The sequence below is a fragment of the Orycteropus afer genome, unplaced genomic scaffold (assembly GCF_000298275.1).
Source record: "Orycteropus afer afer isolate SDZICR_OR568_19922 unplaced genomic scaffold, OryAfe1.0 scaffold00016, whole genome shotgun sequence".
NCBI lineage: Eukaryota > Metazoa > Chordata > Mammalia > Tubulidentata > Orycteropodidae > Orycteropus > Orycteropus afer.
The window spans coordinates 4,997,569-5,019,557 of NW_006921603.1; the positions used below are offsets into that span (position 1 = coordinate 4,997,569).

The 21,989-nt window shown below is 36.9% G+C and overlaps 1 protein-coding gene across 1 annotated transcript in view; it reads left to right on the forward strand.

Annotated features, from left to right (window-relative positions):
* Positions 1-357: 357 nt before the first annotated feature.
* Positions 358-21,989, forward strand: part of PHYHIPL (phytanoyl-CoA 2-hydroxylase interacting protein like) — a 64,743-nt gene continuing 43,111 nt past the window's right edge. The window contains exon 1 of the mRNA XM_007958908.2: positions 358-463. Coding sequence (XP_007957099.1) covers positions 358-463 — 106 coding nt within the window. The remainder of the gene's footprint in view (positions 464-21,989) is intronic.

Sequence of the window (21,989 nt, forward strand, 5' to 3'; positions counted from 1 at the left end):
GGACGCCGCGCGCCAGCAGGTGGGCGCGTCCTCCCGCGCGCGTGCGCGCGTAGCGCCTTCTCCTTCACGTTCCCCGCGCGCCGCGTCGCTTCCCCGCCGGGATCGCGCTCCTCCCGCCCTCGCGCCGGGTCCCGCTGGGTTTCTCAGAGCGACACACTCCCCAAAGCTCCTGCCAGGGCAGTCGCCTCCGCCGCGGCTCCTCAGCCCGGCGCCTCAGCTCAGGCCCTTCCACGCCCTGTCCCAGGCCTCCTCCCCCCCTTTCTCCACTCCCCCCTCCGCTTCCCGCCTTCTCTCCCTCCGGGTCCGCCGAGAGAGCCTGGATACGAAGCAGGCGGGCTTGAGAAGGGGCTTGGAAAAATGGAGGTGCCGCGCCTGGATCGTGCCCTCAACAGCCCCACCAGCCCCTGTGAGGAGGTGATCAAAAACCTCAGCCTGGAGGCCATTCAGCTGTGCGACCGGGACGGTAAGAGCGGCCGGGACGGTGAGCAGAGGGGCCGAGCCCGCGCCGAGGCGCCGCGGCCGCTCCAGCTCGACAGACGCTGCCTGCCCTGGCGGCAAGGTCTTTTGTTGTCCCCCCAGTGCAAATAAATGCAGGTGCGGGCTCCTCTCCGCCACCGGCGTTCCCCCAGACCCCAGAAACAAAAGGACCCCGAGGCTCGCGCGTTGGCGCGGGAAGTCTCCGTTGCCCCCTGCCGATGTGCCCTCGCCGACCAGACTGGCCGAGGACACGGGTTCCCACGCGCGGCTCCTACCCGGTACGAGGCGTTTCCGTTCTTTGCCGCAGTCCCGATTTCCTGGGTCTCCCGGCACCGAGGGGGAAATGCCCTCTGGATGCCTGGATGCTGCTAGCAGCCTCAACCTATCCCAACGCACACTAGTTCAGATCCTTTGCCAAGAAACTTACCGGCTCTTTTTATAAACCTCTTGTCTAAAGACTCCCCGATTTTTTTGATCCCCCAAACTGAGATTGGGATGACAGTTTTTCAGTGAAGGGGCATAAAATGAGTGTGTTTCAGCACCAAGGACAGACACAAGCTTCGTGTTTCTGGGCTGTGATTCAGAAACTGTCAAAAATCCGTGAGGGAATTGGCCTAATACATCAGCTGTGATTCAGAATATGCGGCGAGTACTCACCATTGTGTGGTAATATTAAAATCGTTTATTGTTAAAATTGCTCATCTCCTAAGGGAGGAAACAGATCGAGCGTTAAAGAGATAAGCTAGTACTGTGTGCAGTGTGGGTGTTATACTGCTTCTGTGTTAGTTGTAATAGTTGGAGAGTCAATGCCGTTTCAGAAATAGGAATAGAACTTCATCTGTAAAGAAGTCATCTGATTAGTAATTGGTTGGCTAAATGATTGTAAAATTATACGTCTGACAAAGGAGAAACAATTTACATGTTGTTAGGAGGAAGGACCCTGAACACTTAAAGCTGTAAATGAAATTAATGTACAACTGTGTATAGACAGAATGTTTGTAAACAATTTTTAGCTCAGGATATGTTGCCATACTAATGTTTTCACAATAAGGTCATTAAATTGATTAATGTGTATTCCAAATAGAGAGCAGAGGTCTTCTTTTCAAAGTCATTTAAATGGTAATAACTTGGCTAAGTGTTGCTATTCACATTTAAGCAACTAAATTTGAGCACTGAATTCCAGTTTACTAATAAATGTAGGAAACAAAATAATTACTCTTTGAAACTAAATCCACTTTAAAGAGTTGATGAAACAGTATGAATAAATAAATACTCTTGCAAAGGTACCATATATTCCATTTACATTAAGCTATTTTGGTCACTATAGTAGTAAGTGCATATATTTATGGCCTCTAAAAAAATTAATTTTTGTATATATAAGGGTACATAAAGATTATATTTAGTATACTACATAGGAAGTTATTTGAGTTTTACTTACGCTTTTATGAGAATTGTTTTCCTAATGTTACCATTGTAAATTGTAAACAGATTTTGATTTGAAGTTGGTTTGAGAGAAAACTAAGAATCTAAAGAAAAGATATATTTCATTTTCATTTATGTCATTGATTCATCAAAAGCTCATTCCAGTAGTAATTGGAAATATACAAATCATTGTTGCCCCCTCATAAACCCAGTAATCTCTATTCTTAAAATTGCATTTGTCACACATTTCAAAGAAATTAAGGAAAGTAGGGTTTTTTTTTTTTAAGTTTACATGACTAATACTGTAGGAAACAAAGATTAATGCTGCATTTACTGTGGTCTCATCTCCTAGAATACTAGCTATTTTATTCTGGTAATATTGTTTAGCTGTTTCTGAATGTTGCAAAATGAGCAAATTATGTAATACTTAATTTTGGGAGGGGGTGCTTATACTGATTATTGCAGGATTCTAATGGGTTCAACACAGATTAATTAAATAGCATTTCATTTTGTAAGATAGTTTATGCCAACAAATACAGAGTCAACTCTTCTGTTAGAAGATGTGTAAAAATTTGGAAATAGCTTATGCAGAGAGATTATTGATGGTTTAGCTTTTATTTATGATTCTGCTTCACATGTCAATTCCAAAAATGTTAAGCCAGCTTTATAGGAATAATTTAGATGGGGAGGTCTTTTTACAGAACTGTTGATAAAGTGTTGCATTAAACATATCAATCAGACTTTATTTAACATATTTTATATTGAGAAATTTTCAGCTAGATGTTCTTTGCTACATTTATTTCCTTCCATTAGCATTAGCTCTTTCCTTCTATAAATATGTAACATAGAAAGATAAGGAAATGACAGAATTGTATATCATAACTAATAAGAGCTGTAGTTCAATAATTTTATGAACATAGAAATACATTTGTGATGTAGCTCTGTTTTCTTTTTTACTGTTATTAATTTGACTATAAAAATTAGAGAATCATCAATTCCTTGAAAGTGAAATAAAAAAGTACAACAGGGGAAAAGTATAATAGAATGAATTGTTAAATATCGATTTCCTTTTACCCTCTCCACTCGGTTTTTTATTTTATGTTTTGCATATTGCATTAACTAAGAGCTATACTTGCTATGAATGTAACTGTGTTTCTCTTATGTTTCTTTGGCTCTCCTTCTTTATGTCTTTCTCTGTTACTTGCCTATTGTACAATAAATGCATCTGTTGAGATTATTAGCAACAATTTACAATGTTTCTTTTTCTCATAGTTTCTCAAAATATTTAATAGTCTCTGAAAAATATGGGAGAGAGGCCAAGCAGTCATATAATTGGATTTTTTAATTAAATAAGAGGGTTATTTTGTACATAAACACACACAACTTAATGAATAATCTTTCCTAGGCATATTATGTGCTTAAGTTGCTGGTACAAGATCATTTCTTAGGTGTTACTTGTAGTTCAAAATAAGGATTCAGGATAGACTTCTATTAGGAAACTTCCTGAAGATGTGCTATGGATCTAGTGGTTTCTATAAGCTCTGTTTCAAATAGAAGAGTTCTCTTCCATACCTGCTGTGCTGAAGTTGCATACATGATACACTTTAATTGTGACTTTTTATAAAAATTGCAGGAAAATAGTATCAATTTCTCATCTGGAAGCATCAGTAATATGGAAACCCATTTCTAGATTGTTCCTTCATGTTTTAGACCCTCACTGAACTGTGACCAAACAAAACAGCTTCCCTCTGCCACTAAAATTCTATATTACTTCTGGTTCTCTTTATCTTTTTATCATGCTTGCACATATTTGCTGGTTCCTTTCTATAAATGAAATATTTATTTATGGGTTGCTTCAATTGGATCCAACCTCCCTGTACTCTTGTTACAATAAAACATGAGCAAATAAAGAAAAAATAACAAAGTTGATTAGTAGTACAGCACTTAAACCTACCTCCAAGGCTTCCTAAATTTACAAGTGTAATTTCTATGATTAGTGCATTTTTTAACTGCCTAGGACACTTTATGGAGTTTATGATGCTAGTTAGTAAGGGAACATTTAGAGGAATTCCATAGACAGAAGCTGATAGATTGCCCGCCTTTGTCTCCACTGATAGTTCTCTGTGTGTGTGTGTGTGGCGGAGACCTCTGTTTTACATATTTAAAAGAATAGATTACTTTGAATTTGTACTTTATCATATCTACTTATCTACTTATAATTATATATCAGTTTGGGCTTCTTAGTTTATGCTTCTTGATATTTGAATTAAACAGATTTCAACTTTGGAAACAAAGTAATGCAAAAAATGCTTACCAACTTAGTACTCTATTAGATCATCCTTAGTGACATTTTTTTTTGAAGCAAATATCAAGGAGGAGTACTCATAACTTACCTTTAATCACCTTATTTGAAAAATTTAAGGTAGTCATTACGTTTACTTATCATTGGATGTGCAATATAGCATAGTGATAATATTATTTTAAAATCAGACAGACTTTTGCTGGAGTATTTGACTGTTGATAGATGTGAAATTTTAGGCAAATTACTTACTCTTTTTTAACCTCAAGCTTCTTCCATGTAAAATGGGTATAATAATGCTTATCCTGTAAGTTTGCTGAAATGACTAAATGAAGTGTTATAACACTGATTACAATTTTTGACACAAAATGGATAATAATAAAATAATAACTATCATATAACATACCTTCTTGGGTTGACCTGCAAATACTTTCTCCCACCCCACAGTGTTTAGATCTTTGTTGTTTTTCGTAATTTCTTTTAGGTGTATATTGCTTAGTTAGAAAATCCTTCTTATGACATTTCCATTTACTTCACGAGTAGTGATTGGAAATGGTAAATTCTGATCCTTAAAAGGACAGTAACTTTCTAAACCACAGTTACAGTACTCTTATCCTTTGCTTCTCTTTTACCATCCCATCAGTAATATCCTTGTCAGCCTTAATCTTAAAGCTGTTTTCATCTTCTAGCACACACCTATTGTTTGCTGCTTTTCATGTGCCTTGTGACCTTGATACCTGTTTTAGGTTTTTCTTTTCATCACAGGCCTCCAGTGTTCTGCCTTCTGTGTTCTCAGTTTATAATTTAGCTTTATGATTTTCTTCTGAAGATTGATCTGCACTAGCACATGTACTTTTGTTTAACCCACCTGTGACTATAAAAATGCTGTAACTTTCTATTAATAGATACAAAATGAAACAAGAGTTAGAAAAAAACTGAAACAAACAGAAAGCTTGAAAACCATTAGATCACGTTAAACCAATTCATATTCTTGGTAGGCGTTCTAATTCATTGCCTGAGAAGACCAAGAATTTATTAGAGTAAAAGCCACATCAAAGGATATGTGACCAGACTCCCTCCAGTGGTGGAAATACTAATGTGTCCTAAGTAGTAACACTGGCAACTTGTTTTGTTGCCTAGGTAGACAGGTCAGAAATTCACTCTGTAAAGGACACTATCTAGGCAATTCCACATCACTTGATTTTATCTTCACTGATATTTCCCCCTCATTTAGGACCAATTCTTTTTTTTTACCTGTAATTTATGTGAGTATGTATTATTACTAGTCAGTAGTTAAGCTATGATGTATTGTTGACTAGGCTGTATTATTATTATTATTTTTAATATACACTTTTGAGAAGGGAGCTCTGGTAGCATAGTGGCTAAGACACTTGCCTGCTAACCAGACGGCTGGCGGTTCAAACCCACCAGCCACTCCTCGGAAGGAAGGTTGGGCAATCCTACTTCCGTAGTGATACTGCCTCGGAAACCCAAGGAGGGGTCGCTATGAGTCGGGGCCGACTCGACGGCACATAACAACAACATTTGAGAAGTTAAATTAGTGTTTGGGAAGCTTCTAGTAGATATGCATGGAAGAGCTGGAGAGGCTAGGCAGGAAAAATAGGAAGCATCAGCATATTCCATATATATAAGGGTAGATGATCACGGTAGTATAAAAGAAATGCAAATATAATTACCAAGAATTCATGATTGATTGAATTTTCAGGCAGAAAATGAACGATCAGGTGTAACGTTAGGATTCTAAACCTGGGGACTCATAGGAATCATTGACAGAAAAGAAAAAAAAAATGGAAAAGGGAAATACTGTTTAGAAAGCATGATGAGATTAAAATTTCATATCTCAAATTTGAGGTATCAGTGGACATCCAGGTATATCCTAAGCCCTTTTCCAGGGACACTTTCCTCTCCCACATATATATCACCAGACCATATAATATAGTGGCTTCTCATTATCATTTCAGCTTGGATCCCCACAAGAGAACCTACTTCCATTATTTTTAGATTCTTCTTTTTTTTTGTTTCTATTTCTCAAAGACTAGCTGTAGTTCAACAAGTCTTTTGAGAATCATTGCTATATAAAAAATGCCACCTGATATTTACAGAGCATTGTGAAATAAAGATTTTTGAGTCATTTGAATAAAAGAATTGAGAGTCTTAGGAGACTTTAGAGTGACTGAGTATGAAGTGAAAAATTTAAAATATTGAAATGTTTGGGATATAACATTAAGAAACTCCTTGGCAACATATTTATGGCAGGTACTCAGCAATTGTTCCTGTGTTCTGGAATAAGAATTTAGAATGGAGAGAAGAATTGTTCATAGAAATATATATGCCACTAGGGAGATGAACTTAGGGAATGTTAGGATTTGACTTCAGTTTCACTGTGATCTCTAATGAGTTTTGTATCTCACACCTTGAAGGACAGGAGTGATTACATTCTGAGGAAGGTCATCTTTGAACCCAAATGATGAAATAAGTCTACAATTCCAGGTTTGTAAAAAAAAGTAAACAGGAGCTCTGCATTTTGTAGATGTTCAATAGATGTGAGTTGAATGAAGACTATCATCCTCTGCATTTTAGTTTATTTTGTTTATGGTGTTAATGACTATTGGGGCCAAGTTTATAGTTCATTTAAAAGGGGCTGCTCTGTAGAGATTTTTTTGATATATACTATTTGTTGTAGTGTTTATGGCAACTGGTATAAATAAATCTTTTTGTTTTCTTTACGCTGTGGTAAATAATAGTAAGAAAGGCTTTTCTAGACATGTGCCATTAAAGACAAGGCAAAATATTCAATATGATCTTCTTTAAATATGATCTTTGTTTTTCTTCAGAAGTGGTATGTCATCTTTCCTTAGCCTGAATGTTGACAAATTCTCAGTCGTTAAAATTTTGAAAGCTGATTATAAATGAAAATAAGAATCATAATTTTGGAGCATCTACTATGTGATTGGCTCCTAGTTACTGCATTTTTTAGTTATATCTACAATATAGAACCAGAGTCAGCAAATTACTGCCCTTGTCCAAATCCCCAGGCCTGCTGCCTGTTTTTGTAAGTAAAGTTTCACTGGCACATAGCCACACCCATTTGTTTATATTTGCTCTGTATGGCTGCTTTCTTACTACAATAGCAGAGTTGAGCGGCTATAGTAGACCACATAGCCCATATAGCCTAACATATTATTTGGACCTTTACAGAAAAAGTTTGTCAACCCCTAATGTAGAACCAAAACCAAACCATACTCACTGCTGTTGAGTTAGATCCGACTCATAGCAACCCCTCCTTGGGTTTCTGAGGCAGTAACTCTATGGAAGTAGATTGCCCTATTTTCCCTCTGAGGAGTGGCTGGTGGGTTTGAACTGCCAGCCTTCTGGTTAGCAGTCAAATGCCTTAAGCACTACACCACCAGAGCTTCTCTAATGTAGAAGATTGAGAAAATAAATGATCTTTCTTGATGGGAATAAAGTATTGACAGAAGAGTTTCTGGGGGAGGGAAAAAAAGAAAACTAAGCTTTCTTTTATGTATTGTCAGGGCTTGAGATTATGTAAGTCAGGCAGAACTGTGGAAAGCTGAAAAACCTTATTAGGCAACAGGCCAACTCTGTGTGCAGGCAGTCGAAAATGGGTAGCCCACTATATCATTGTGTTAGATAGGCAGTGAGAGAAACAAGCCCTAGTTTTAACTTGAAGTCTGGTCTTCATCTAAATGAATTTAGAAAGAATTGATAGTTACTTATGAGTTTTTCCTGATATACTTTGAATTCTATTAATAGCTTTTTAATTGTCAAAGATGAGGATGTGAACTTTTAAAAAGGTATATAGTATTATTGATACTCATTATAGAAATGTATGTATAGAGTATATCCTTCCTACTAAGCTAAACTTCCCTTGAATAAGAGTCAAGATCTTATTCATATTTTTATCTTCTAGTGGCTAAGACACTTGCCTGCTAACCAGACGGCTGGCGGTTCAAACCCACCAGCCACTCCTCAGAAGGAAGGTTGGGCAATCCTACTTCCGTAGTGATACTGCCTCGGAAACCCAAGGGAGGGGTCGCTATGAGTCGGGGCATACTCGACGGCACATAACAACAACAAACAGTCTAATACTTTGGAAGGAAGATAGGGCAATATACTTCCGTAATGATACTGCCTCAGAAACCCAAGGAGGGGTCTCTATGAGTCGGGTGTGACTCGAGGGCACATAACAACAACAACATAGTCTAATACTATAATCTAATACAGGAGCTCTGGTGGCATAGTGCCTAAGGCATTTGATTGCTAACCAGAAGGCTGGCTGTTCAAACCCATCAGCCGCTCCTTGGAAGGAATATTGGACAATGCAATATACCTCCTCAGAGTTACTGCCTCGGAAACCCAAGGAGGGGTTGCTATCATCTGAGACCTACTTGACGACAGTGAGTTTGGTTTTGGTTATAGTCTAATACTGTGCTTCTTAAGGTATCTATAGTAAAGGACCAGTTCTTAAAATTTTAATTTCCAGCTTATCACTGACTTGATACTTTGTAAAGTAAAATTCAATTACTAGAAAAATGAAATACAAAATACAAGACTTTTTTTTCAATCATTAGAGTAAGCAGACATAAAAATTACTGTCACATTCCTGTAAAATGCTTAATCCCAATTTTTAAAATTAGCTCATCACAGATTGGTAACAAACATTTTTTCATACCTTTGCTTGTGGCTAGAGGACAGTGCCATTCTATTCTTGTTTAATATTAATTTGTACGTAGTAGACTTAACGGGAGCTCTGGTAGCATAGTGCCTAAGGCACTTGACTGCTACCCAGAAGGCTGGCGGTTTAAACCCACCACCAGCCACTCCTTGGAAGGAAGATGGGGCAGTCTACTTCCATAGTGATACTGCCTCAGAAACCCAAGGAGGGGTCACTATGAGTCAGGTTCAACTCAACGGCACATAACAACAACAACATGTGATAAGTACTATAGTGAAGTATAGAAGAGAAAGTGCTTAAGTCTGTCTTGAGTCTCTCAGATGGGTTCACAGAGGAAGCACACTTTTTCTGGGGATTAAAAATATCATACAGAGTTTTTAGAAGTTCAAGAAGGATGTTTCTGGTAGCAAGAACAGTATGTATAACGGAATAAAGTCATGTACAGGAATACATAGCATGTGGTATTGCTGGAGGAAAGAGGGATGCCTGATGGAAAACCAAGCTAAAAGTTTAGTTGGGGTTGGTTAGATTATGCCATGATTAAAAATTTGAACTTTATTTTCTTAGTAGATTTCAAATTTTCTTTTTAGTAGAGAAGCATTGTTTAAAAATACATTCTTCACAATTCTAACAAGTAAAAGTAGCATTTTATCCATAAACATTTTAAAGTCAATAAACAGAAATACTGAGAAATTAAAATTAGCAGTTGTGTTTGAAAGTTATTATATTATTTTAAGCATCCTTTTATTTTAATATTTTATTTTTGATTGCATTATATCTGGGAAAGGAGCTCTGGTAGCATAGTGCCTAAGGCACTTGACTGCTAACCAGAAGGCTGGCGGTTCAAACTCACCAGCCACTCCTCGGAAGGAAGGTTGGGCATTCCTACTTCCGTAGTGATACTGCCTTGGAAACCCAAGGAGGGGTCGCTATGAGTCGGGGCCCACTCGATGGCAAATAACAACAACAACAACAACAACATATCTAGGAAACCCTGGTTCATACTAATAAGTAGTGGCAGATAAGTTTTTAACTCATACTGCATTCTCAGAATACTCTTCAAATAAATTGATCCAGAACTGAAGGAGAAATAGAATTTTTTCCAAAGTTGAATTGTGAAACATACTGATAAATTAATTTGAAAATGTTCCATTTGGAGGGTGATGATTGACTTGATTCCTCAGATAACTTCTTCATTGTTCTGTGAAAAATTATCTTCTAACATTCTGAGATATTCATAACATTCAAAAAAATCTCACATACCTTCATACTGATACCTTAAAATTTCACAACAGTTGAATTTACTTTAATTGAATGATGGATCTTAACTGTAAGGATCAATTTCATTACTGACACTTGTCTGCATATATAAGCGTAGTAACAATGTGACTCTGTATTGTCACTAGGTTCCTTTAGCTTATTAATGTGCTAGATAACCAAATTGGTCTGCCCCAATTATTTATATTGGAAAGATATTTATAAAAGGATTTTTTAAATTAATAAAAACACATTTCCTGTTTCTTTTGAAATATTTATACCTTGCTTCAGGACATCCTGCTAAGTTTGGAATGAAAAATGGATCCTGGTATTTTCTGCCCATAACATTACAAGTAGCCCAGAAAAAAATCTTCATTTAAATGATAGTTTGCATGTGATTACCTGAAATTGTTTAGAAATGTTTTCATAAATATCTGATCCTTGTTAATGTATATGTATGAATTGATAAAATATGGTAATAGCTTTTACAGGAGCTACCACTCATGAAATTTACTTTATCTACTTCTTTCAATATAGTTGTCTCAGCACTTCTAAACGTAGTTGATGGTGTGTTGACAACTGATGTAGACATTAAAATTTTTTTTTCATTGTGTGTTATTTTCAGAGTAGTGTCTCATCCTTGAATTTCTGAAAAAAATTCTTCAAAAGCAAATGGATATTTTCTTTCCAGTTAAATTGGAAAGATGTTATATAATTTCAGTATTTGAATCAGTGAATCAGTATATTTAATGAATTATTTTTGTATTCTTCTCTTTATTTTTAGAGATGGTACCAATGTTTTATTTCAGTATTTGTCAATAGCTTTCTCATCTAACATATTTGTTGCATTATCAGAAGTGTAAGATTTAATAAGCTTTTTCCTGTGTATGTGCCAAAAGGGCAGGGAGGCCACATCTTCTGACCTCCTCTAAACCCACAAGAGGAAGACAGAATCACCATCAGTAGCTCAAGGCCTATCCCTGCGAGGCCATGCCACCTCCCTCCAGCCCTGACACCAACCATTCCTCTCGCAGCACCCACCATCTCTCTGCTGGGTTCAATAATTCACTACAGTGGCCACACAGAACTCACAGATTATGGGGTTTCTTAGGAAAGTACCAGGCTACAATTCAAGTTCAGGAAAAACACTCAGTCTCTCTCAGCCTGCTGTCTCTCAGCCAGCAGTTCCTCTCAGTCATTCTCAACACTGCATGTCTCTCGGTGTCTCTCCCAGCAGTTTGTGTCTCTTGGTGTCTCTTTCTCATCAGCACGTGTCTCTCAGGAGCACGTTTCTCTCAGCAGCACGTCTTTCTCAGCCAGCAGTCAGAGAGACTCCTTCTGCCTCTAGGAGGACTCCTTTTGAGCCTGGCAGAGTGGCCAAACTAAACAATCATAACATCAGAATTCTAAACACCTGAGAGAGAGCAAATTTCCCAGAACATTGCTTTGTGCCACTCAACAGAAATACCCCAGGTGGATAACTTTAATGATCAGGAGCTACTCAGTTGCTCAGGGCAAATTCCACCACAGAGTTTACAAAGACCTAGTGCTAGAAAAGCCATATTAGGTATACTACACTGCAGTATGCATTTCCTCATAGGTGATAATGGTGACTTTGCTCTCAGCACATTTTAATTGTCAGGTTTGTAATAATGTCAGGCACACTGTGTTTTGCTTCAAAATTATGAAGTACATCAGAGACCATATCACTATTTTACAAAACATTATTATATAATACCTAAGGAGAACTTGTCAGATTTTCTCACTGTAAAGTAAATCCTAATGACAGTTGACTATCATTGTATTTTAGCTTTGAATGGCTGTGTGGTAGAGTGAATTAATTTGGTATGGCTTTTCTAGCCATAGTGTTTGTAACTCCTACCAGATTACTGGGTGGGACCTTACAAATAAGGTGTGTAGAACTCTGATGTTGGGATTGGTTAGTTTTGTCACTCTGCCAGGCTTAAAACGAGCCCTCCTCGAGGCAGAAAGGGGGATCTCACTGCCATCAAGAGAGAAGAGCCTAAGGTGAAGTGGAGCATGTCCTTGGACATCAGATCCCTGCACTGGACCTCCTTGCTAAGAGAGAGAGAGAGAGAGATGCCTGGCTGAGAGACTGTGGCAGTGGAGCCAAGAGTCAAGAGATGGAGCCCACAGAGAGAGAAGATGCATACCCTTGGGCAGGAGGCTTGCTTGTGGAGTGGGGTGCACATAGGTGTACTTATTGGCAGAGCTAGAAGAGCTTTCACTTGCCTGAGCAGGTAGAGGGCAGGCTGAGAGACCAAGGGCCGGAGAGGCATGTCTGAGGGCATAGCAGAGGAAAGATTGTCCTGATTGAAGAACTGTATCCTGAGCATGTTCCTGAACTTTAATTATAACCTGTTACTTCCCTTATAAACCCCATAATTGTGGGCATTGTCTGTGAGTTCCGTGTGGCCATTGCAATGAATTATCAAACCCAGCAGAGAAGGTAGTGAGTGCTGTGGGAGGGACAGCTAGAATTGATAAAAAGGCCGGAGGGTGGTGGCATGTCTGGCCTCATAGGAATAAGCCTTTGGCCTGGTGATGGTGATTCTGTCTTCCTCTTGTGAAGTTAGAGTAGGTCAGAAGAGGTCGCCTATATGCCATTTTAGCCCTGTGTGTGAGAGTTTTCAGAATATTTATTTCATTTTGAATATAGATGCCAGTGTGGCTAATATGAGCTGAAAAACCAACTGATACTAATATAGTAGGATTTGAGACATCATTCTCAATACATCCATTTTTAAATTTGTTTAACATTTCCTTTTTATAACTAGAGATACATTTCTAGTTTTATAGGGATTTTTTTTTGTTACCTGTATTGGACAAATATCACTCTGCTTCAAACTTAGGAAACTGTATCACAAATATACTTAGAAGAGAAGTACACGAAACTCATAGTAAGCCCTCGATATATTTAATTTGTTCTAATAAGGGGGAGGACCAAATACATGCACCTAAGTCTTGCCTCCAACTAATTGAACACAGCATTCAAGTAAGACATGGTGTGTTTTTGTAAAATTTTACATTATCATATATTTTCTGGCTTGAAGTTTTTAAAAAAATGACTGGGCAAGAGCCATAATCTTTTTCATATGATGAGCTGCTTTTTGCAGATAAAATTTTTAGCAGATAGAATTTTATTCTAATGTTTACCCCAAATTACGTGGTACTGACAACATAACTTTAATGTTTGCTATTTGTGTTACAGTTTTCAAAATAGTTTTAAAGTAATTAAAGGAAGTTAAAAGATAATGTTTGCTGACAAGAGGCAAGGTTATGCTGGTTTTTGGCCACAGCCAGTTACCCGAAGGAAATGAAATGAATAGTTGGATCTGTGGGCTTGGGACCATGGTTGCAGGGGACATCAACCTCAATTGGCATTACATACTACACAAAAACATTGTTCTACATCCTGCTTTGGTAAGTAGCAACTGGAGTCTTAAAAGCTTGCAAGCATCCATCTAGATGCAATGATGGGTTTCTCCTCATCCAGAGCAAAGAAGAATGAAGAAAACCAAAGACACATGGAAACAATTAGTCCAAGGGACTGGTAGACCATGCAGTCTTCAGCCTAATGACCAAGGGCCTGGAAGAACTAGATGGTGCCCAGCTACCACTGTCAACCACTCAGAGGAGGATCGGTGCAGGAGTTCCTGAATAGAGTAGGAGAACAATATGGAATAAAACTCAAAATCATTAAAAAAAAAAAAAAAAACAGGTTTGCTGGTCTGATAGAGCCCTAGTGAGACTTCTGAGACTATGGCCCCTTGCCACCCTTCAAGTCTGGAATTGAACCCACTCCTGTGGCTTCCAGCCCAACAACAGATAGGCATATGGGATAAACATTTACATCATGTAGATATACTACTTGTAGCAATCAATCCTGGGAGAACAGAAGGGCAGTGTTTGGCTTTAGGAAGACAGCTCAGGCAGTGGGAGTTCATGGGAGGGAAGGATGAAGGGAAGTGGTAACTACAGGGAGGAAGTGGGAAGAGAGGTGTTACATTGTGGTGAATTGCAGTCAATGTCATGAAACAAAATGTGTATGAACTACTCTGTGGAAAATGAATTTTCTCTGTAAACTTTCACCCAAATCACAGTAATTTTTTTTTCCAAAGATAATCTTTGCTAAGACCCTTAATCATCTTTGTATTTTAAAAATTTAAAATTGTTGGTCACTCGTTCTTAAAATTTATCTAGCAGCAGAATCACATTGGAGGGCTTGTTAGACCACAGATTGGTGGGCCCCATCCCCAGAGTTTTGATTCATTAGATTTCTCACAAATTTCTAGGTGATGATGATGTTGGTGATCCAGTTACCACACCTGGAGAACCACTGCTATAGGTAGTATGACCCAAGAAGAAGTTCTTAAGCAGGGAAGAGATAATAGATTTTTGGTTTCAAGAAATAGTATTCTGGTATTAGTTTTGGGAATGAATTTGGATGTTGGTTCAGGGTGTTTAGCCTGTTATAGGCAATTATGGGTAGTAGGTTGAATTGTTAAGAAAAAGGTACAGAAAAATTGGAGGTGAAATAAAAAAAAAAATTCTGAGGCAAAAATCTATCTGCTTTGTCATCAGACTGGTGGTAAGAGATATGAAAAAGGAATTGTTGAGGATGGTTAAATTTTCTAAAGTGGGCCACTGGATACATTTTGACACTAGTAAATGAAATAAGAATTATTAGGTGGAGGAAATGTGAAGGAATAAGCTTGGTAACAAGTAGTTTCTGGACAAGTTAGGTTGAGATGCCTGTGATCTAGATGGAAAATACAGAACACTGTTAGAAATTCAATGCGTTTCTTATAGAAAGAGTTTGAGGATAAAGATGAAAATTTAGTAGTCCTTTTAAAGATGTTTTTCCTTTGCCTCTGTTTCTCCTTTATCATTTTTTTTTTTCCTTCCTTTATCTTGTAGTCAGTATGAGACCTACGTCTCATGGGTTGATCATGCATTAGACTAAGTAAATTAGAATGATGGTTTTGTGAAGTCTGAAAGAAGCATTTGAAAATTAATTATATTTTTCTGGGTTGGTTATTGGGGGGCAATTACTGGGAAAGAAATACTATTGACCTAAGCTATATAGTTAATAGATAGAACCCCCCTCCCTCTTCTTTTGACCCCACCTCCTTATTTTGACTGTCAAAGTAGTTAAGTATATGATTTTCTGCATTTACTGTGGAAATATACTGGATGAATTTTTCCCTCCTCTGCAACATAATCTGCAATTCATAAAATAAATGAACTGTTGGAACTCAAATTAGTGGAAAAAGAATGATACTGGAGTCTGAAAAAAAAAAAAAAAAACTTATTATTTTTTTTACCAAGGCTGTTTCTAAGATTTTTATATTGAACATAAATTTCCAAGATATTCTTTTGACTGTAAAGATACTACTTTCTCTGCTTACTAGAGTATTTATTGAGTTCTGGTCTAAATAATTCAAAATCTTTTTACTTTCACTTTCTGCAGATTCTTCATGTTTAAGATTAGATAAACCTCTCATTTTAATAAACGTAGTTTTATATAACTTTTTCAAACTGTACTTAGACTGGGTGTTTGAGCCTATTTTTATATATTTTCTTCTGATTCAATTAGTTCAGTATACCCAATTTTGATTTCTGTGGGGCTTGAAGTAGTTTTTTTGGTTGTTAATTTTAGTGATTTTTTTGAAAATGGAAAGCCTCATTGTATTGAAAGCTGTGGTTCTAGAATTTGCTGTTTACACTGCTTGTTTTGCTAAAAGTTCTATTCATTCAAATTCTAATGATAAAATTTACAGTAATAAAATTTGAGGTTGAAATATATAATGATAAATTTGTAAATATAATCCAATCTAGAACTTTTATTTGCATGCACCATGTATTATGGAAGTCTGTCTTCACTTAGGTAAATATTTCTAACAGCATCCTAAATATTTCTAAGAACTTTATATGGAACAATAGCCAGTATTCTTTATGTCTTCATAATAATTTGAAGAATTTTTTTTACTTTCTTTGCCTCCAGTATTGTTACTCTCAAATTTTAATTTGTAATGTACGAAGACTACCTAGTTTATCATGTAGTAATATTTTAATGGAAATCTTAAATACATGTCTTTAATACATGCATAATGCTATTTAGGGCAGATATTTATTTTTTCCCAGAATATTTTAAAATGCAGATATACCCTATTTTAAGGAAATCTGAAATCTAAACTTAAAAACCAAATTAATCAAGGAATAGTTATATTCCCTACATGAGTGGCCTTTGGTCTTTCTCTAGTTCTTAATTGTTTTCTTCAGAAGAATTTGACAAAAAGGTAAAATAACACTGAAATGGGATACCACGTAAATTATCATAAAATAATGAGTTCTCAAATTATCTTAAATTATTTTTTAAGGGGAAATATACTAGACATTGGAAATTCATGATTAAATATTTTTTCTTTAATCTATTTATGGGCCATATCAAAGGTAACTAAATTATTACTCTGCTGACAAATTTTAATAGCACTCTACTGCTACTCCCAGTTACCCTTGAGTATTGCTACCCATGCGACCCCGTGTGTGTCAGAGTAGACTATGTTCTATATGTGTTCAGTGGCTGATTTTTCAGAAGTTAATCCACAGGCTTTTCTTACAAGATGCCTCTGATTGTACTCTAACCATCAACGTTTCAGTTAGCAGCTTTATGCATCAACCAACAATTTGCACTTCCTAAGGATATCTGTGTCATCTACCTCTGAGTTTCAAAGCTTGCCCGGCATTTCTATGAATAGTCCTTCATTTTTCTTTTGTTTGAGGACATAAATTTTTTTTTTTTTTTACAAAACATTTTATAAGTATTTTTACAAAATGTATACAAAGCAATTTCAAGTGAGACATACTATACAAATGGAGGTATTTAAGCAAATAAAGCCCACAAGCACATAAAACTTTTGAGAACAAAAGTTTTTGGTTTTTTTAAAGCCTCCTAAAATCACTCAATATACTAGCAGAAGAAAAGAGAAAGAGGAAAAGGGGTTTTAAACAGAAGAAGTTACAGTTAAATTAAACATTTTTGTATTGACTAATGTTCAGGATACCATATAATTTATTTTGGTGCCAGAATTTATTTTAATTGCTATACAAATGACTTTTATTATTCTCTTTTATCACTAAAGGGACTCTGGTGGTGTAGTGGTTAAGGCAGTTGGCTGCTAGAGTTTGGTGGTTCAAACCTACCAGAAGCTCCTTGGAAAAAAGATGAGGCAGTCTGCTTCTGTAAAGATTTACAGCTTTGGAAACTCAATGGTGGTTACTGTGAGTCAGAGTTGACTCAATGGCAGTGAATTTTTTGTTTTATCACTAAGGATCTGTGAACAGATCATTTTTCTGTTGTACTCCATTACATTTTATGGGGAAATAATGTGCTTTAATTTTATTTATAAATGTAAGAATTTTCAAAAGTATCGGGTGTCTTTTGTAAATGCTATGAGTGTATTGTAATGATTTTCAAAGTGATGTGTATGAACCCCAGAGGGCACATAAGAAAATCACTTGCCCCATGGAAGGAAGTAATAGAACTTCTACTCATATTTATTTTAACATATCTACAATAAGAAAAAAAAAGTTAAATATATAGGTTAAAACTTAATTCCTATATCAAACTATCATATATCCTGTATGTGCATGGGGTACCTTTATAACTGATTATGAAATTGAGCAATGAAGAATATTATTGTTGACTAAGCAAAACTGTTGTTGTTGTTATGTACCATTGAGTTGGACCCGACTCATAGTGACTCCTCCTTGGGTTTCCGGGCAGTATCACTACGGAAGTAGATTGCCCCATCTAGTGATGTGCTTTCTCCATTTTGATGTACCTTTATGTGTTATCTTTTCTAACTATGACCAATTTTAAAAGCAAGTATCTAAATACATGAAACTTAGAACTAGTCATTTGAATTGCTGTACCATGCACTTCAGATATGATTTTTCAAACTGTATCATTAACGCATTTTTATTTTGAAATGTAATCTACAGTTTACATTTAATTATGTACAAGATCAAGGTAATAGTAACAAACTGCAGTACACAGTTTTTTATAGAATTTAGTAATTACAAATAGACTATAGATCATGTTAAGTTGCTCACTTAGCTGCATGTACAGAAGTTCCTTTTCATTGACTGTCAAGGTAGCAAAAGAGACCTAAAAGACTACATTGTTATTATAGAAATCAACCTCAAGTTCAGTTTTCATAAAAAGCCTGAATGATGATGTTGTTATGTGCCGTGGAGTCGGATCCAACTCATAGCGACCCCTCCTTGGGTTTTCGAGGCAGTATCACTATGGAAGTAGATTGCCCAACCTTCCTTCTGAGGACTATAGGGTTTATTCCAATAAGCCGAGTTTTGAAAAACATTAATAGTTGCTATAGTAAGTAAAACCAAACCAGAAAAAACAAACTCACTGCTGTCAAGTCGGATCTGACTCATAGCAACCCCTCCTTGGGTTTCCGAAGCAGTATCACTATGGAAGTAGATTGCCCAACCTTCCTTCTGAGAAGTGACTGCTGAGTTTGAACCACCAGCCTTCTGGTTAGCAGTCAAATGCTTCAGGCACTGTGCTACCAGAGCTCACAAGAATGGCCAGACTTCATCTCACCTACTTTGGTCATGTAAGAAAGGACCATTCCCTGGAGAAGGATGTCATGCTTGGTAAGGTGGATGGTTACGGAAAGAGGAAAGGCCCTCAACGAGATGGACTGACACAGTGGCTGCGGTGATGGGCTCAAGTATAGCAAGGATCATGGAGCTGGCGTGGGATGGGGCAGTGTTTCATTCTGCTTTGCATAGGGTCGCTATGAGTCAGAAATGACTCATCAGCACCTAACACCAACAACAACCTTAGGTAGGGAGTGTCATCTCCTGTATGCTTTAGTCATATATTCATGCTTTCGTATTCATTCATTCGTACAACAAATATTCATTAGGACCAGGTGTTCAGTTAGATAGAAGGCTCATAAAGTTATTAAAAGAATATCAACTTGATGTACTTGAAGTCACATACACAATATGGTAAAATCATCCCCATTCCTTATAGATAATTTATTCATGTTATCCTGATGTAGCAAAGGATCAAAAAGGAAGTAGATGATCATCTATTTTCTACAGAACAATTTTCTCCATTTATTACAACACTGCTATCTTTAGTCAACCATGAGATTTTCCAATTACTTATAGTATTTTTGTTCTTTTATTCTTTACAGTCCTTAATGTATTCACATATTTTGTTAACTCACCACTGAGAACATTTGTGTATGTACCCCAAATGGTAAGGTAACTTCTTAAATGCAGAATTTTATCTCCTTATCGAGTTGTGCATCATAAATACCAAATTAATGATAAAGTACAATTCAGTTAATGTTTCTCTTTGACTTTATTAGAAACCGTATTTGTTGCTTGTGTCATTTTCAAGGTGATAGTTCGTAAACAGTCTTATAGTCATATTATCTGTAAACTCATGACTATAAATTTTTAAAAGTGGTCAAAATTCTGTGTATGGTTCCAAAGTATGTTTATTGTTGTTAGGTGCCATCATGTGGGTTCTGCCTCACAGTAACCCTATGTACAACAGAATGAAATACTGCCCGGTTGTGTGCCATCCTCACAATCCTTGCTAAACCAGAACCCATCATTACTATTCCATCTCATTGAGGGTTTTCCTCTTTTTCACTAACCCTCAACTTTTCCAAGTATGATTTCATTTTCTAGGGAATCATCCCTTCTGACAACATGACCAAAGTAGGTGAGAAAAACTCTGGTCATTCTCCCTCCCAAGGAGCATTCTGGCTACACTTCTTCCAGGGCAGATTTGTTAGTTCTTCTGGCAGTCCATGGTATTTTCAGTGTTCTTCACCAGTATTACAACTCAAAAGCATCAACTCTTCTTCAGTCTTCCTTATTCATTGTCCAGCTTTCACATGTACATGAGGTGATTGAAAATATAATGGCTTGGGTTAGGTGCACCTTCTTCTGCAAAGTGACATCTTTGCCCTTCAACACTTTAAAGAGGTCTTTTGCAGCACATTTGCCCAGTGCAATACAATGTCTGCTTCCATGGCTGCTGAATGTGGATCCAAGAAAGATGAAATCTCTGATGACCTTACTCTTTTCTCCATTTATAGTGATGTTGCTTATTAATCCAGTTGTGAGGATTTTTGTATTCTTTATGTTGAGGTGTAATCCATACTGAAGACTGTAGTGTTTGATCTTCATCAGTAAGTGCTGCAAGTCTTCTTTACTTTCATCAACAAGGTTGCGTCATCTTCATATTGCAGGTTGTTAATGAGTCTTCCTCCAATTTTGATGCCACGTTCTTCTTCATATAATGCAGCTTCTCAGATTATTTGCGCAGCATAGATTGAATAAGTATGGTAAGAGGATAAAACCCTGATGTATACTCCTCCTGATTTTAAACTATGCGGTGTCCTCTTGTTTTGTTCAAACAACAGCCACCTGGTCTATGTAGTCTATGTATAGGTTCTTCATGAACACAATTACATGTTTTGGAATTCTCATCCTTTGCAATGTTATCTATGATTTGTTATGATCCACACAGTTGAATGCCTTCACACAGTCAATAAAACACAGGTAAACATCTTTCTGGTATTCTTTGCTTTCAGCCAAGATCCATCAGACATCAGCAATGGTATCCCTTGTTCCACATCCTCTTCTGAATCCAGCTTGCATTTCTGGAAGTTCCCTGTCAATATACTGCTGCAACTGTTTTGGAATTATCTTCAGAAAATTTTATTTGCATGATATTAATGATATCGTTCGATAATGCTTACATTCTGTTGGATCACCTTTCTTTTGAATGGGCACAAATATGGATCTCTTCCAGTAGGATTTAATTTAAATGTTATTCACATGTAAATACTTTCATAGCAAATTTAGACTAGTGTTGGACCAAACAGCTCAGCACCATAACTCAGTCAAGTTGATGGATGAGATTAACCATCATGTTATACAATGGAACATTATTCAGAAATTATAAGTAATGCTGTATTGACACATGGTACAGTACTGATGAACCATGAAAACATTATGCTAAATTAAAGAAGCTAACCACCCCCCCAAAAAAAGAAAAAAAAAAATCAAACCATTATTTGGTTCCATTTATAGAAATGCCCAGAACAAGGAAGTCAATGACAGAAGGTGGATTAGTGGTTGCCTTGGTCTGGAGTGGAGGATGGAGAGTTATTGTTAATAGGCATGGGGTTTCTTTTTAGGGTGATGGGCAATGGTTGCACAATTCAAATACACTAAAAAATCATTGAATTATACACTTTAAATAGGTGAGCATTATGGTATGCAAATTATATTTCAATAAACATGTTAAAAAATGCTCTTTGTATACTAGATCGTAATGTTGTTGTTGTTATGTGCCGTCGAGTCGGATCCTACTCATAGTGACCCCTCCTTGATTTTCCAAGGCAGTATCACTACAGAAGTGGATTGCCTCATCTTTCTTCCGAGGAGTGGCTGGTACGTTTGAACGCCAGCCTTCTGGTTAGCAGTCAAGTGCCTTAGGCACTATGCTACCAGAGCTCCTAGAATGTAATGCAGACATGTGAAAACATGAACTACAATGTCTCATTGGTTCATCTTTAAATACTCTTGCACTTATGTTGGATGAACATATGGATCAATCTGCCCCCTAACTGTATGAGAAAAAAATAGATGGTAATAATTATTTGGTTCTACTATTATTGACAGTTTGAATGACAGTTTGAAAAGGAATGGCGTGGCATTCATCATCACAAAGGA